The 17,500-nt window shown below is 46.5% G+C and overlaps 1 protein-coding gene across 1 annotated transcript; it reads left to right on the top strand.

Annotated features, from left to right (window-relative positions):
* The first annotated feature begins 1,378 nt into the window (after nt 1–1,378).
* Wnt8a (Wnt family member 8A) lies at nt 1,379–6,692 on the top strand. Its single transcript, XM_003479420.1, has 6 exons — nt 1,379–1,446; nt 1,538–1,571; nt 1,777–1,915; nt 3,801–3,926; nt 4,601–4,743; nt 6,147–6,692. Exons 1-6 carry the CDS (start codon nt 1,379–1,381, stop codon nt 6,690–6,692), a joined length of 1,056 nt encoding a protein of 351 aa, XP_003479468.1.
* Nucleotides 6,693–17,500: the final 10,808 nt, after the last annotated feature.

Below are 17,500 nucleotides of genomic sequence, written 5' to 3'. Positions count from 1 at the left end.
CCCATACTTTTAGCACTCTATCCTAAAGCCTGGGGACCCTTGGTCCCTGAAGCTCCTTTGGTGGTGGTGGAGGGGGTGGGGCACTGTGCTGAGCTCTCTTCCCATACAAACCAGATCCTGGGTGCTGAGAAGTGATCTGGATACTGTGAGGGTCACAAGACACTGTACTTTCCTTCCTTCCCCAGCCCAGGAAAGATCTTTACCAACCAAGAGAGACCATAGCCACCCACCCACCTCCACCCGCCCTCCCCAACTGCCTGATTACCCGTGAGTCCCTATTAAAGGCTACAGATTCTGTCCTTTCTTCCCTCTTTCCTTCGTTCAGGTACCTCCTTCAGTACAGTACTAAGAACACCAAGTGAATCTGAAAGACAGATTCCTATCTAAGCAGCCCAAACCTTAGCAGTAAAGTGGGATCAGATGGAGCTGGGAGTACAGCTCAGTGGTGGAGTGGGTGCTTAGCATGCATGAGGTCCTGGGTTCAGACCCCAGCATCCTTGTCGCCCCCAACGGTAGTCTTTTCAAATACAGCCCCGGGTGCCCAAAGATTAGTTCTCAGGTATGTTAAATGAAACTAGAGAGTTAAGGTCAGATACCAAAGGGCAGGCCTACCAGGAAGAAGGAAACCTGCCATAATTTACTCTAGAGGAAACTAGTAGGAGGGACTGCTGCAGAGATGGCCCCTGTAATGTTTCTGCTCCATGATCCTGCAGGTCTGTCACCATACAAGCATCCAGCAAGAGGTAGAGACTGTATACTCACTCGTTAGGGTAAGTGAGTGGGAAGGGTCCCCAAACAGAGTCCCTCTATTACGGTTGTGGCGAAGCTTTGGCACGCGTGCTGCAGCAGGCTATTTGACTCGTTGAAAGCTCTAAAAGGTTTGCCATCACTGCTTCATAAATTAACATCCTGCGAGGAAGGCAGAGCAATGGGTGAAGTGTCTTCCATAAATGGGGACCCTGTAGTTCCAAAGGTAGATGACCTGCCTTTAGGGTAGGGGCTTAGGCTGTCCCAGGCTACAGGATTCTGAGAAATGGGCCCTCGGGCAGGAAGAGAGAAACTGATTTACAAAGGAAATGAACCCCAAGGGTAGGAGACAAATTTCAGGCCCTTTCCCGGTCTGGGAGGGAAGAAGGCTGGCCCTGCTGGGGGGCGGGGCGCAAAGGCTTTGGGCCGAGTCCCTCCTCCTCCCTGCTCCCCCATTGGGTCGGTGTCTCCTGCTGTCCTGCCAGTGGGGACAAAAGAGGAGGGGTGCTGCCTTTTCACCTTTGCCATTCAGAATTGTCGCACATAAATACTAGGAAAGACCCTGCTGTCTCCACTTTTCTGCCCCTGGCCCTCGCTGGGGCTGGTCCCCTTAGGGTGGCAGGCCAGGGCCATGGGGGACCTGCGCATGCTGAAGCTGGCCGTGCTTGTAGGCTGTGCCACCTTCAGCGCCTCTGCCTGGTGAGTCCTTTCCTGTGTCCCCCACACCCCACCTAGGACTCCCCCATCTCCTCCCCATTCACGCCTGCCTCCCTTTTTCTCTCCGAGTTAGGTCAGTGAATAATTTCCTGCTGACAGGTCCTAAGGTAGGATGGTCTTCACCTCCTTTTTACCTTTGTGGGTTCTTAAGGGAGTTCTTCGGGGAGAGAAACTAGGGGAAGGGGAGACAGATCCAGGCACCCTGGCCCAGAGATCCCAGAAGAATGAAGAGCCAGCTTGCGGGAGCCCCCGCCTGCTCCCCAACCCAGGCACCTGTGCCAGGCAAGGCTCATGGCCCTGTCCCCTCGCCAGGCCTACCTGACCTACACAACCAGCGTGGCCTTGGGAGCCCAGAGTGGCATCGAGGAGTGTAAATTCCAGTTTGCTTGGGAACGCTGGAACTGCCCTGAGAACGCCCTCCAGATCTCCACCCACAACAGACTGAGGAGCGGTAAGTCGTGGTGCATGGAGGCGTGTGCGCGCATGGTGACATTTAAAGGCCCCCTGCCGGCCTGCCATGTCTGTGCTGTGTGATCTTGATTACGTTACTCCCTTCAACACCACTTTTGTCATTTGAGTAAAACCAGCTCTACACAGTTGACTAGGAATATTTTAAAGGTTGAATGAAGTGGACGGTGGTGTCTCATGACTAATGTAAGAAATTATTCTTTTTTTGAATGCGTGCCTGTGTTTGTACATGCCGACACTGATCTGCATAAAATAAAAATGGGGGGAGAGAAAATGAATCAGGTATGGTAGTGTAAGCCTGTAATCCCAGCACTTGGGAGGCTGAGGCAGGAGAATCATTGTGAGTCCAAGGCCAGCCTGGGCTACATAGCAAGACCTTGTCTCAAAAAAAAAAAAAAAAAAAAAAAAAAAGAATGAAAGAAGGAATGAAGGGGGAAAGCAGCCAGGTGTAGTGGTGCACACCTGCAATCCCAGTGCTTTGGGAGGCTGGGGGGGTGGGGATTATTACAAGTTAGAGCCCAGCTTGTCTTAAAATAAAAAATACAAATAATAGGGGCTGGGGATTTAGCTCAGCAGCATAAGCACCTGCCTTGCAAGTAGGCGGTCGTGAATTCGATCCCTGGTACCAATTAAAAAAAAAAAAAGTTAAAAAAAAAACAGATAATAAACAAAAATTGTTTTTTTTTTTTTTGTCTTTTTCGGTACCAGGGATCGAACTCATGACTGCCTGCTTGTAAGGCAGGCGCTTATGCTGCTGAGCTAAATCCCCAGCCCCCAAATATTGTTTTAAAAGGGCTGGTGATACAGTTGTTCAGTGCAGAGACCCTAGGTTTAATCCTTAACACCACAGAAGAGGAGGTGGGAGAAGGGTTTTGTGTTTGTGGCCCCTGAAAGAGTTTTATAACTGCCCAGGTATCATAAAATCCTAGTGATACACAGTGCACTGAGAAGTCACTGAGCTTTGCCTCAGATGGCTGAGCGGGCCCTGCCAATAACTGTGCAGCAGTCTGCGTAAAGTGATGAGGACTGAACCCAGAGTCTTCCAGCTGAGCTACATCACCAGCCCTTTGCTTGTTGTTTTGAGCCGTTTATGTATTTATTTGTTTAATCAGTTCTTATGAAGTCATTAAATTCCCCATGCTGGGCTCACACTTACAAGTCTCCTGTGTCATCACCTGAGTAGCTGGGATGACAGGTGTGCACCACCATGTCAGCTAAAAGTGGGAACAGTGGACGTGCCTGAGAGGAGCCAGGGAAGAGGGAGTAAAGGAGATGGACACAGTCGTGTAGGGTGGCTCATGCCTGTAATCCCAGCACTTGGGAGGCTGAGGCAGGAGGGTCGTTGCGAGTTCGAGACCAGCCTAGGCTACAAAGCAAGCACAAGACCAGCCTGAACTGCACAGCGAGATCCTGTCTCAAAACAAAAAAAAAAAAAAAAGAAAGAAAGAGAGAGAGAATGGGCACAGAAAGAATCGCCATCCCACGGGGTACACAGAGACAATAGGGGTACGTGAGGATGAATGTGAAGAGCTTGGTAACAGAAAAGCTCAGTAGTAACTGCCACAGTCATAGTGTTCACTATGAGGCCCTGGCTTCACAGTGGGAAAGAATACAAGCTCTTTCTTTCCTTTCTAAGCCACTGTGGCCCTGAGTCTGCAGTGGACCAACTGCACTGGCTACTGGACAGACTTCGGAACAGGTCCTGATGCCGTGGGATGCTCATTCGTGCCTGGATGAAGTGAGAAAAGCATCTTCTTAAATCCAAAGGATGTGGGGTGGAAGGGAGCACAGTAGTATTGCTTTTCCAGAGCCTCCACTTTGGGCCATCAGGATCCACTTTCTAGTGAGTCTCCTCTTTGTCTCCAAAGCCACCAGAGAGACTTCCTTCATTCATGCTATCAGCTCTGCCGGAGTCATGTATACCATCACCAAGAACTGTAGTATGGGCGACTTTGAAAATTGTGGCTGTGATGAGTCAAAAAAAGGAAAAACAGGTAAGTCTGGCTTTCTGGTGAGGGTAGAGAGAAGTGAGGGGCTGCAGAGCTGAAGGAAGGTGGGCAGAACCTTCCAGGAAAGGTGAAGGGACCCAGCTGTCTCAAAACCTAGGCTGCTGTAGCCCCTTCAGCTGTGGGAGCTCCTGGACCTAGACCCACTGAGAGCTGAGCCTGGGTCCATGAAGCCAGGGATTAGCAAGTACCATATCTCTAAATCCAGCCAGGCTCCAGGAGTGAGAGGGCCAAAGCTTACAGCTGCCCCTCCTATGGGAAAGCCTCGTCCATAACACAGGGCTACTTGGTTATGCACAGAAACCAAAGAAATGTTCTCAGATTTGTCACTACTGAGGAAGAAGTAGGTCTAACAAGACCATTGTAAAAAATAATGGTGCACAATTCCAGAATTTTTGAGCTGAAGGAAGCTTTGGGATCACTTAGGCCAGCCCCAACCTGCCTACATTTACTCTGGGTATAGAAGACCGTTGCCTAAAGCTGGGAAGTGCCTGAAGCACAGGACCACCCTGCTGCATTCCCAGGTTCACCTTCCGTTTTGGGCTCACACCCTTCCAGGGCTCCTGGGGATAGTTTGGCTGTGTGCGCCCAAAAGACCATGACTCTACCCCTGGGACTTAGCAGGGAACTATATGCAGAACTCATTCTTTCCTTATGTGTAGGAGGCCATGGCTGGATCTGGGGAGGCTGCAGCGACAATGTGGAATTTGGGGAAAGGATCTCCAAACTCTTTGTGGACAGTTTGGAGAAGGGGAAGGATGCCAGAGCCCTGATGAATCTTCACAACAACAGGGCCGGCAGGCTGGTGGGTATAGGAGTCGGTCAGTATTGGCAACAGCTTCACATCTGCACAGCCCTTCGCAGCCTATCAAAAGCTGTTCATACTCATGTTTCATCCTCACAACCATCCAGCAGACTGAGACACTGTCCTCACTCTGTGGAGGACAAAGCCAGTTACGTTGGAACAAGCAGTTGTTCAAGACAATACAATTAATAAGCATCAGAGCTGGGCAATGAATTTAGATCTTCTGGTTTTATCACCAAACCTTAGGCTCTAGCCCTTACCACAGTCTTCTGAGAACACAGAATAATACAGAATTAATGCCAAGCATGATGGTACACACCTATAATCCCCACACTCAGGAGGCTGCAGCAGGAGGATCGATGTGAGCTCAAACTCATCTGGAGTACATAGTGAGGTTAAGGCCAGTATGAACTTTATACCAAGACTCTGTCTCAAAAAATAAAAAAACAAGGCTTTGCTACCAGGCATGGTAGCTCAGCATGCTAGAAGGCTGAGACAGAAGGATCAAAAGTTTGAGTCCAGCCTGGGCAACTTAGTAACTTAGATCCTATCTCAAAATTAAAAAGTGTGAAAAGGGCTGGGGATGTAGCTCAGTGTAAAAGTGTCCTGAGTTTATTTAATCCTCAATACTGCAAGAAACAAAAACAGACAAAAAACCCCTTTGTTTCCGTGACTTATAATTTTAACCACATTACCTGCATGTTCTGGGACATGAATAAGGGCTTGTTGTTGCGCTTTATGTCCCAAAGTCTGTCTGATGCTGATCTAGGCTTCTCTAGGGCAAATGCTTGCACCACTGAGCTAAACCTCTGGCCCCTCTCTGGAGTATTCTGAACACAAATCTGGAGGCAAGTTAAATTTAGAGCCCCAAATCACGGAAATTTTCCTGTGAACCTGTCCTTAGATGTCCTCATTTCCCAGGACATGGGAAGAGGTTTTTAAGGAAGGTGTGCCAAAGAGGGGGAAAAAAGGAAAGTATACCATGGTACCTTATGGACATAAGGGTTCAAACTCCAGGAGCTTCATTCCCTCTGAGATCCCAGTAAACCCAAACTAGCACAAATACTCTAGCTCCTAGCTTTAAAACAATAATATGTGTGATCATATTTTCCTTTATACAAATGGGATCGAACTCATGACCTCACGCTTACCAGGCAAGCATTTGAGCCACTGAGCTAAATCCCCAGTCCTTACAAAGGATCTCTCCATCAGAATCATTATCCTAAATATTCCCATATTTAGAAAGATCTGATATATGACCCTAAAATACATTTTTGTACATTTCACCAGTAATCCTGCTTCTCCTCCCCAGCTGAGAAGCATAGTCCTAAAACATTCCACTTAATGAGTAGCCATTGGCCTCCCTTGCTCAGAGCCATTCTCTCTTTTGTGTCTCAATAAAGGCAGTGAGAGCCACTATGAGAAGGACCTGCAAATGTCACGGCATCTCAGGGAGCTGCAGCATCCAGACATGCTGGCTGCAGCTGGCTGACTTCCGGGAAATGGGAGGCTACCTAAAGGCCAAGTATGACCGGGCGCTGAAAATTGACATGGACAAGCAGCACATAAGGGCTGGCAACAGTGCTGAGGGCCGCTGGGCTCCAACTGAAGCCTTCCTGCCTAGTGCTGAGGCAGAGCTGATATTTCTCGAGGAATCTCCAGACTACTGTACCCGCAACTCCAGCCTGGGCATCCATGGCACAGAGGGTCGAGAGTGCCTGCAGCACAGCCGCAATGCATCCCAGAGGGAGCAGCACAGCTGTGGGCGCCTGTGCACCGAGTGCGGGCTGCAGGTGGAAGAGAGGAGAACTCAGGCCGTGCGCAGTTGTAATTGTAAATTTCACTGGTGCTGCACAGTCAAATGTGACCAATGCAGGCATGTGGTGACCAAGTACTACTGTGTGCATTCCCTAGGTGGCTCCCAGGCCCAGGACAGCAGCAGCACCTGACAGTAGCGGGCCATACCCCACACAAACTCACTTGCTCAGGTGGATGGCAGTAGGGAGGGACACAGCTTTCCTGGAGAACAGACTGGAAAACTGGAAATTAAAGCCTGCAGCCTTCATGATATCTGCTGTAGATGGGGGAAATGGATACCCAAGATCATACAGCATATTTGTGGCAGAGCTGAAATGGTAACCTTGGCGTCCTGCCATGGACAGAACAAATGTGTCCTGTAAATTGCTTCCTGTCTTTGTACCTGTGGCTATGCACCTTCCAGGGTCCAGGTCCAGAGAAACCCTCAAGGTACTTGGTCCTTTAAGTTTCAGGCTGCAGCCAGCTCTGCTGCTGGGAAACAGAAGGAAAAAGAGCAAAGCTGTTCCGATTCTGAAGGAGCAGCACCCTGCATCTGGTTCCAGAAGGGTCAAATGAAAACTCGCAGATACATGAGGCAGAAAGCACCTGTCCGCTAAGTGAGGGCTTTAGAGTGCCCGGTATTTGACCTGAGAACACATTGTTGAAAGTTCTCCTGAGTACAGCTTGGGGAAACAAGGACTCAACCTGGGAATGTTTCCTACTCATAAACCATCTCTGGAACCAGAGAAGAAATGGTCACAGTAAATGGACAGGTGACTGCAGCTTAGCACATAAAGTTCCACAAGAGGAATTTTCCCCAGAAAGCTGAAAAACATCTGTTAATTTCCCAAATTGGGAACTCACTTCACTTTGCAATAAATGCTTCTGATCCACCTGCTGGAATGTTCTATTACTTTCTCCTTAGAGATCAGAAAGGGAAGGGGAAAACCTGCTTGTGTATCCCAATTAACCAGGATAAGGGGAAAATTAGGAACATGCAACCCCCTTGGTTCAATGTTTGACAAAAACAGGTCGAGGCACTGACCAATAGGAAAACTCCACAGACCCTGATGTAGAGGGTGCTGTTTCAGTGCAACCTAAAGCAACTTGAAGAATAAGGCTGCACTTTGAATTTGGACCACATTCAAAGTGTGTTTGCTATCTTTTTTGTCTTTTCCCTTTTTATCGGTACCAGGGATCGAACTCACGACTGCCTGGTTCCAAAGCAGGTGCTTACGCCGCTGAGCTAAATCCCCAGGCCGTGTTTGCCCTCTTAACCTGGGCTTCCTGGCTGCTCTGTACACCAAAACCTGGGCCTCCGGGCAAGAGACTAGGAGAGTTGTGGGTTCTGTTTTCCTCATTTATATTTCTACATCTTCTAAGGGTAATCATTGGAGGAAGGGTAATTTCCCATAAAGAGCCCTGGGAGTTCAGCTGCTGGGTTTCCTAAACCTAAGCTTTTAGGCTTTAGGAATCGTCCCTGTCTGCTTAGGCCTCCTGGCACCCTGCAGGGAAGCTGAATAAACAAGATGACCAACCGGCAAGGCTGGAGAAACACCCCCACCTTATCGTTTTAAATTAGAAAACAATTTAAGCGCTCAGCAGTAGGATAAACTAAATCATGGTTCTGCTGTGGAAGTCACCACTAAAAAAACGTTCTTGAGAAATCTTTGTAACAAGGAAGGGAAACACTCATGTTTTTGGTTTTTGTTGTTGCTTTGTTATTTACTTTTTGAGACATTGTCTCACTGTGTGCCAGGCTGACCTTGAGCTCTCCGCATAGCCCAGACTGACCTAGAGCTCCCAAGTGATGCTCCTGCTTCCCCAGGACCGGGAATGCAGGCATGCACCACCACACCTGCCAGCGTCCGTGATATTAAGCAAACAAAGGTGATTGAAAAATAGCATATCCAAGATGCGTCCAATTTTGTTTTTAAAAGTATGAAAAGCATTAGGCCAGCCTGGATGACTTAGTGAGATCTTGTCTCAAAAAAATTTTTAAAGGGGCTGAGGATGTAGCTCCCTTTGAGAAGGTGAGGACTGGGGCTGAGAAAAGAAACTACTAGTTAGCGTGTAAAACCAAATAGTTTTTTGCTTTTCCTGTTTTTTGTATTTGCCTACAATAAACAAATGTTTTTATTATCGTAAAGAATTAAGTGGGGGCTGGGGATTTAGCTCAGTGGCATAAGCGCCTGCCTTGCAAGCAGGCAGTCGTGAGTTCAATCCCCGGTACCGGTAAAAAAGAAAAAGAAAAAAAAAAAAAAAAAGAATTAAGTGTCACAGTGGTAACTCAGAGTACGAACTTAACATGTTAAGATTTTAGGGAAGAGAATTTGAGAACGGAAGCAAAATTTGCCAAATGCTTTGTTTACAAACCAAACTGCAAACAGAAGTGTTCATGAGCTGAGACATAACTGTATTTTTAAAAAGCCTAAAGGGAATAATACTTTGTTTTCTTTCAATGATAAAGTAAGATGGACATTAGAAAGTTAGTATCTAAGTTAGTATCTCAAGAGAAACTATGAGCAGGTGCTTTAAAAGTCCAATCTTTGTTAACTGTAATGCATTTAAGACTGCCACAGATGTCATAGACAATGACAATGACATAAAAATGCACACAGGAAAAAAAAAAAAACCGCAAACTGGGTGTAGAGACATGCCTGTAATCCAAGCACGGAAGCTGAGGCAGGAGGATCATTGCAAGTTCGAGACCAGCCTGAGCTACAAAATGAGCTGAAGGCCATCCTGAACTGCATAGTGAGACCCTGTCTCAAACACACACACACACACACACACACACGCACACGCACACGCACACGCACACACACATACACACACAGAGCCCATATCAGAGACATGCAAGATTTTCACTCTCTGTCTTTCAAGGAAGGTTAGAAACCCACTGCAGGCTGGGGCACGGTGGTGCACTCCTGTCACCCCAGTGCTCAGGAGGTTGAAGCGGAAGGACTGCCAGGAATTTGAGGCCAGCCTGGGCTAAAAGCAAGCCCTTGTCTAGGGTGGGGATATACCCAGTTCAGGCCTGGTGTTCAGTGACATGCAGCTTCCCTAGGGTACGTGAGGCTCTAGGTTTGATTCCTCCATCCCTCGCCAGAAAACAAAACAGAAAGAAAATGTGCATGGTGCACTACTGTCTGGTTGTAGTGGGAGGCTGGCAAGAGAATAAGGGAAAACATTTTGAAGAAATAGTCAAAGATTATTTCCAAGGGGCTTAGTGAGAAAAGAAAAACAAAATATAAGGGCTGGGGATTTAGCTCAGCGGCATAAGTGCCTGCCTTGCAAGCAGGCAGTCGTGAGTTCGATCCCTGGTACCGGTAAAAAACAAAAAAGACAAAAAATAAATAAATAAAAAATAAAAGTATCCAACCCTGAGGTTAAACCTTCAGTAAATATAGATGCCAGAGGACCCGTTCTGAAACCCTGGTTGTGATACTGTGCTAAGAAAATGAACAAGATTTTCTCCATTCATCACTAGCAGAATCTTCAGCCAAAGAACCTTGGCACCTAGTGCTTGACATTTATTCTAGGACCTTACTGACATGCTCAAATAATCTGAAGAGGGATTTTCAAAAGCAAATCCATCCCTGGTAACCTGTTCAAACGGCCATTCCAAGAAAAGGAGCCTGGTGTTTCCTATCAGATTCTATCAGGGGTTTTTACTAAGAACACTCAGAACAATGGGGATTCCATGAAAAGTGTGCCTGATCCCCCCCAAAAGCTCAGGATCTCACAGTTTTTTTCTTTCAATTTTCTCCCATTTCTCATCCACCGCTTCAGAGTAATCAGTCACACCAACCAGCCTTCACATGGAGCCCAGCCAGAAACTAAAGGAATTTAGATTTTTCTACATCCATCACCTTGCTGTCAGGGATTCATTCTAAGGCAATACAACATCATTCAAATTCGTTAGTTACAACCCCACGCCCCTTCCCTTTTGGTCCCTCCTTAACAAGCTGTCTATCATTAAGGTGACAGAACAATAAGACCCCCACAGACTTTCGGTTCAGGCCCCAAGCCCAGCAGACTGGGCCGTGGCTTGATGGTGGGTCTTGAGACCCTGTTGCAAAGGGAATCAACTTGGTAAGGGAAAGTCATTCGTGAGCCCTGTCCCAAATTTCAGTAAACCTGTGCACAGCACCACTGCACCTGCAGAATGATCTCTTGTTTAGGTTTTGCGCATGGGTGTGCACGTGTGTATGTGTGTGTGTGTGTGTGTGTGTGCGTGTGTCTGTGTGTGTGTGTGTATGTGGTGTGTTTAAAGGGACTTGCTATGTAGTTTAGGTTGGTCTTGAACTTGCTAGGTAGTCCAGGCTAGCCTCAAACTCACACCAATCCTGCCTCAGCCTCCCGAGTGCTGGGATTACAGGTGTGCACCACCACCCTCACTAGACCCCTATGTTTTCTTAGTCTAGGTTAGAAGACAAAGTATACTTTCCAGACCCCTACAAAGTTTTTTCTCCTTTGCCTTCTTTTCTTCTCCCCATCTAACCTTTGGTGGGGCAGAATTAGGGACTCACCTAAGAAAACCCTGAAACTTGTTCCCTGAGTCTCCTAGGCTTCACCTTGCTGGGCTGGTACCCACAGGGGTAAGGGGCACTACAATGGAAAGGCTGTAATGGAGCCCCTGCTGAGTGCCAGGGTTTAGCAGGTATTATCTCCAATCCTCAGAACAATCCAATTAAAGACTGGCAACTCGAGGTGGCCCAGAGATAAAGCACATGCTTAGCATGGACAAGGTCCTGGGTTCAATTCACAGCACACATCTCCCCTCACCAACAAAAAATGTTTCAGCGTCACAGTTATTTCTCCTCGTACTACGAAGGAAACTGCCTCAGTGAGCAAAAAGCACTCCAGCCTGAAATGAAGCACAGGAAGGTAGATTTGAATTCAGGCCTGCCACCTCATAAATGTGAATTCTTTCTTTTACAACCATTTGCCCTCTGGGAGCCCAGCATCTCAGGCAACATTCTTAGCACCAGGACAGTTCCGTGGAGTGATGACCATTCATATGCAGAGAACGGAACACTGTCCTCTTCCTCTCTCTTCCGCAAGTAAGAGAGCGGTATTTCTCAGGATGAAGAGCCCAACTTTTGATTTGCAAAGGTCTTCCTTAGAATGATAAAGCCTACAGCCTGGCTCCCGCTGACTTGGGAGGACAGAATACGGTTCTCCAGTGGGAACTCAAAGAAAAAGGCCAACTGTTCTGGTCTACAGTAGAGGTCAAAGTTTCAAGAGGAGCTGGGAAGAGAGGGCTGTTTATTTTAGAGGACAGAAAAAGGGAAAGTGCAGCCTAAAGCAAAATGAATAAATTTGGCCTGAAATCCCCAAACACAACAATTCCCCTCTATGATAAAAGATCTAATCTGGAAGGGAAAAAAAGATCTAATCTGGGTGAGAATGAAATGAAGGCAAGACTAAGGGAAAGATCCTGGGACAGGTTAAAGACCTTTGTGTAGAAACAGACTTCTAAATCCCCTAATCCCAACCCAGGCATAATGGTGTATGCCTGTATCCCCTCACTCTGGGAAGCAGAGGATTGCTAATTCAAACCCAGTGACCATGTCTCAAAATAAAAAATGAAAACAAAAATGTGGGGGACTGGGGTATAGCTCAGCGCCAATGTCTTGGGTTCAGTACTGCAAAAAATGAAACAACAGACACATAACTTTACTGCTCTTCCTCCCATAGAAGGAAAGCTAGGCCTGGAGGAGGAAAGTATCCTGCGGCAACACCAAAAGAGACAGCAGAGACATCAAACTAGACTCCTGGGCCCTGGGCAGTCTCCGTGGATGGTGCTCTACCCTTCCCACAGCAAGCTACCAGGAAAGGAATGTGTGATGTCCCAAGGGAAGCGCTAAGGGAGATAGGTCAGACCCCTGGAGGCCTCAGGTAACACTTGGTTAGAGAGGGACAGGGAGACAATGGGACAGGGATAGGATAAAAGGGGAAGTGGAGTGGCTGGGACATAGGAGGGGAAAGGGCTGATGGTATACTAGATACTCAAACACTAGCTGAGGACAAAGATTGTGATCAAGAAATAAGTAACCAGACTACGCATGGCAGTGTACAAACTGTCATTGCAGCACTGTGGAGGCTGAGGCAGGAGGACTGCAGCGCATTCAAGGCCAGTTGTGCTACACAGTGAGTTTAAGGCCAGCCTGGAACATACAGCAAGACTCTGTCTCAAAAAACAAAACAAAAGAAAGAAGAAAGAGAGAAAGAGAGAAAGAAAGAAAGAAGGAAGGAAGGAAGAAGGAAGGAAAGAAGGAAGGAAGGAAGGAAGGGAAATGTTATGACTTGTGTCTAGATGTCCCTCCAAAGCCTCGTGTGGTGACAGATGGAGCTGAATCTAGAACTTATGATGTGGGATTAAAGGTGTGATACTGGATGGAATTGATTCCTGGTGGGAACCTAGGATTGAGGGTGCCCTGACCTGCTTGTGAGTGCTACCCACCCAGAATATAAGGGACAGGAAGAAGACTGTGTTGTCCCTGCTTCCTGCTGGCTGCCTTACTGCCTTCTGCCTACCACAAACTGTTTGTCCTTCACGACACCCTGCCTTGGAGCCAGACAGCCATGAGCTGAAACCTTTACACGCGGTGAGCTACGAGCCTTTCCTCCTTTAACTTGCATGTCAGGTATTTTGTCTCACCAATGAGAGAAAAGTAACTAAGATGGCAAAAAAAAAAAAAAAAAAAAAAAAAAAAAAAATTATTTCCCTGGGGCTCAGAGAAAAACTGAAATCATATAATTGTCTGACTTTTCAGGTCATCCTTCAGTTAACATAGATGCCCAAGTAAGCTGTTCCCACACTGCTCCAGACTCTCAGGTACCCGTGCAAACCTGTGATGGGCCTCTGTGATCTTAAGAAGGTCCCTTGTCTTTTTTTTTTTCCTATGAGATTCCTACAGTCTAAAAAAGAAGATGACGGGCTGGAGATTTAGCTCAGCAGCATAAGCGCCTGCCTTGCAAGCAGGCAGTCGTGAGTTCAATCCCCGGTACCCAATTAAAAAAAAAAAAAAGATGACTTATTCAGCCTCAGGCTTCTTAAGAGAACTCCTAATCTAAGGTTGGAGAAAAAAGAGCACATTGTACACCCTTTTCTGAAAGGCTGTCAGGGAGAAAGAAGGCAGTCCTTCCCTTCCTGGGACAAGTACTAGTGGGATATTGGGTTAGTCCACCCTGAACTGGCACTGCTATCTGGTAAGTTTGTCTTCTGGGACCTCATATTATAGCTGTGAGGCCTCTAAACTCCTGCAAGACAAGAACCCCTAAATACTCCAGTTTTTCACCATCTCCTTTAGGCTGCCTTCACATGCCCACCATTAGGTTCTGTAAGGAGTTGTGAGCATGAGCCAGATAGCCCTCCCAACCTAACCACTGTCCCTTCCCTTGTGTGTCTGAAATCTACCATAGAGCTCTGATGGCTTCATCTGCTTTTCTCCATGGCTGATGCTCATCTCTAACCCTTTCTTTTTTTTTTTTTTTTTTTTTTTTTGTCTTTTTATTGGTACCAGGGATCAAACTCACGACTGCCTGCTTGCAAGGCAGGCACTTATGCCACTAAGCTAAATCCCCAGCCCCCATTACCCTTTCTATCCCAACCAAGTAGCCCTGATTCCCAACTCCAGCTGCGTTACCATGCGGAGTGCCCTTTCTCACCCAGGTTCTTGTGTGCTGGAGGCTTGTAGGGCATGGGGACAGAACATGGAGCTGACAACCAAGGCACCCTATCCTGTGAGTCACAGCTGGGCCCCCGAGGAGTTCCGTGCACACGCTCTACCTGCTGAGCGGCTGCCCAGCCTGCCTTCTTTGTCAGGCCCATGCTGGCCTGGCCCAGGGCCTTGCTCTTTTGGAACCTGGATGTGCACCAACTCCCCAAGCTCCCTCTACATAATTCTCTGCCTCCCTCCAGGTTTAGCCAGTTCCAAAACCTTTCCCTTGGCTCTTGTCCCATTTCAGCCCATCCTAGTTCTTCCGATGGTGGTTTCTTGGTGAGTTCATGACAAGTTGTTCATTATGTCTCTACCTCCTTGCACTGATCATAATTTATCAGCTATTTTTTAATCATTTAATCTTCCTTCTGATTTCATTCACTTGTCTACCCGGGTTGGGCTCTGTTCAGTACCATCACTACCACTGGACACTTTCTCATGCCTGTGACCACCCATCAAAGACTACCTTGTCATTTTCTAACCCTCTGTCACTTAAACCATTGTTTTGTCTCTCCTGCCTCTTTTCCACTCCAAAAAGTCCACTTAATGCCACCCCAAGGGGCTTTTTTTTCCTTTTCTTTTTTTTTTTTTTTTTTTTTTTGAGATACAGTCTTGCTATGTAGTTCAGGCTGGCCTCAGATTTATGGCAATCCTCGAGCCTCAGCCTCCCAAGTGCTGGCATTACAGGTGTGTGCCATCACAATCAGCTTCAGTTTTCCAAGGAACTCATCTATAATGAGAAAAAATAAAATGAAAATAACTCTTCTAGACTCTGTTGTCCTTCAAATCTCATAATCTTGAGAGAACAACTATACCAGGGAAATAACAAGCCAACATCTCCTGAGATCCAGCCATGTTGGAACTTAGGGGGCTGAACAAGAAAGCAATGAGCCCTCTTTCCTGGTAAGCGGTGGTGGTGTGAGTGAGTAGGAGGCGTACCAGGGAGTCTCCTGTGAGCCTACTAAGCCTACCCATGCATGGGCTGAGAATCAAAGATCCCACGCTCCTGGACCCTCTCCCTGGTTAGCAACTGGCTGGTGTTGAGGACAGCAGGAGTTGATGGCAACTAGGGAACATAAAGCAACTAAATGGCAACTTGTAGTGTTGGATTGATTATGCTAACCTGGGACGAGAGGACTGATCATCTCTTGGGAGGATGCCCATATGTAATATAGCAAATATGGGGGATTTCCTTCTGTCTCCTCTTTGAAGGCCAATATGGTCTTCACTGTTTTGCTTTGTTCTCATTAATTGTTTTCTCTATTCAGTATTCTGTTTTGATAGGTTTTATAATGTCTTGTTTTTGGTTTCATGTTGCTACACCTGATTGGATGGACAACTACTGTGAAGATAACAAGATATACTATGGTACCTATTACTGTTATCCCGGTATCCTGCTGTGAAGTTCTGTATCACTTTCACTGCATTGTCTCCACTGGCTTTGTTCTGTCTTGTTTTGTTGTATTTTACTTCTTCAAAATAAAAAATAAGGGGCTGGGGATTTAGCTCAGCGGCATAACAACCTGCCTTGCAAGCAGGCGGTCATGAGTTCAATCCCTGGTACCGATTAAAAAATAAATAAATAAAAAATAAAAAACCTCATACTCTTTTCTTTTTACTACCTAATTTGTTAAGTATGGGATCTACAAATGATACAACTTCCAACCTATTAGATGTCAAACATGCCAGGCCTGTGGTACCACAATATTAAGGAAAGAAGCCAAAAAACAAAGGAAGAACTTAGGAGAGATTTTATTGGCCATAAAGAAAGAAGCATATCAGTGGTATAAGCACCTGCCTGGCAAGTGCAAGGTCATGAGTTCGATCCCCAGTACCAAAAAAAAAAAGAAAGAAAAAAAAAGAATCATAGCTCCTGGATTTCCAGGAGGGACCTTGAATGGGGTGGCCACTAAGGCCTTTGGCAAGGATAATTTATATAGCGAAGTCACAGTGTCAAACTGCCATCAACCTATAAGATTACAAGTAGAGCTGCTTAGCTAATATAGTATTTACCCAATAGGGAAGCAGATCACATAGCAAAGGTACAAGGAAATAACAAAGATCATTTTGGGAAGGGATGGGGCCACATGCTGGCCACCTGGGTGACTGATGCCTGTCTATAATTACTGGGCCAGGTGGTATTGCAATAACAAGCAGATACACCAAAATGACACCCAGGATTTGGAGGCAGATTTATTTACATTGATGGGCACTGATTGGGATCATTCCCAAAATATCCAGGCCGTGATCTCTGGTGGTCTAGGGCTCATATGAGATAAGCAAGCAGGAAGTACAGAGGCAGATTGGCTTGTCAATTAGGGATTGGTTCTTACAATATGCATCATAGGGAGCAGGTATTCATCACAGTAATCAGCTGTTTCTAAGAGACAGAAGCAACAGGATCCTGAACAGGAACTATTACCTACACAACTACGAAACTGAAGTAGGATAGGTTTTTAGCCACATAAATCTGCCAGTCATCACGACAGAGGTCCAACATGGTGAGACCATAAAAAGACACCTTATCTGTCTTCTTCCTCTGGTGCTCCAGACCCAAAATAGACTTCCTTTCTTTCCTTCTCACTCGAGTCAAAGGTGTTGTAACCTAACCAAAGCACCGCCATCCTGTTCTCTAAGCATCCTTACCCTGACCTTTGTTCCAACTTCTGTTTCCCGTGAACTTCCTCCCTCTAAGAACAGCAACTTGTTTCCAAAACTAGCCGACCACAAGTTAATATCCCGTAAAGCTAAGAAACTTGTCTCCAAGTCAAATCAGGAGATAAAAGACCTTCTTCCCCCTCAGCCCCCTCCCTTTGCTTTGAGGTTTTTCCCTTTATAAACCTCTTAGGGACCTAACCTAGTTGCACAGCTCTTTGATTCCAACAGGACTGTGCCGCTGGGTACCAGCTTAAATAAAGCACTTCTTTTTCTTCTTCTTCTTCTTCTTCTTCTTCTTCTTCTTCTTCTTCTTCTTCTTCTTCTTCTTCTTCTTCTTCTTCTTTTGGATGATGCCTCACTTTTGAGTTACAACAAAAGGCACTCCAATCCCTAGATAAAACATCACCACCTCACCAACTAGTTTAGCACCACCACAATGACAGTTAATGTAAGCAGCCCCCAGCCCTTTGTGTAGTGAGAGCCTCTGTATTCCTCATAGCCTGTCCCATGCCCTTCTTTAAAGAGGGGCATCCTCCTCCTCCTATTTTATCTTTCCTTCTTATCTCTCT

This window comes from Cavia porcellus, unplaced genomic scaffold (assembly GCF_034190915.1).
Source record: "Cavia porcellus strain 051 isolate PalLab524CR breed Dunkin Hartley unplaced genomic scaffold, mCavPor4.1 scaffold_2, whole genome shotgun sequence".
NCBI classification, from domain to species: Eukaryota; Metazoa; Chordata; class Mammalia; order Rodentia; family Caviidae; genus Cavia; species Cavia porcellus.
Note: the sequence above shows the minus strand (reverse complement) of the source record. Positions and strands in the feature narration are given on the sequence as shown.

Excerpts from the sequence above, each read along its gene's own strand:
- Wnt8a (XM_003479420.1), top strand. The coding sequence starts at position 1,379 with ATGGGGGACCTGCGCATGCTGAAGCTGGCCGTGCTTGTAGGCTGTGCC. Across the intron at positions 1,916-3,800 it reads CCACAACAGACTGAGGAGCG|CCACCAGAGAGACTTCCTTC; the intron begins GTAAGTCGTGGT and ends TTGTCTCCAAAG. Across the intron at positions 3,927-4,600 it reads GTCAAAAAAAGGAAAAACAG|GAGGCCATGGCTGGATCTGG; the intron begins GTAAGTCTGGCT and ends CCTTATGTGTAG.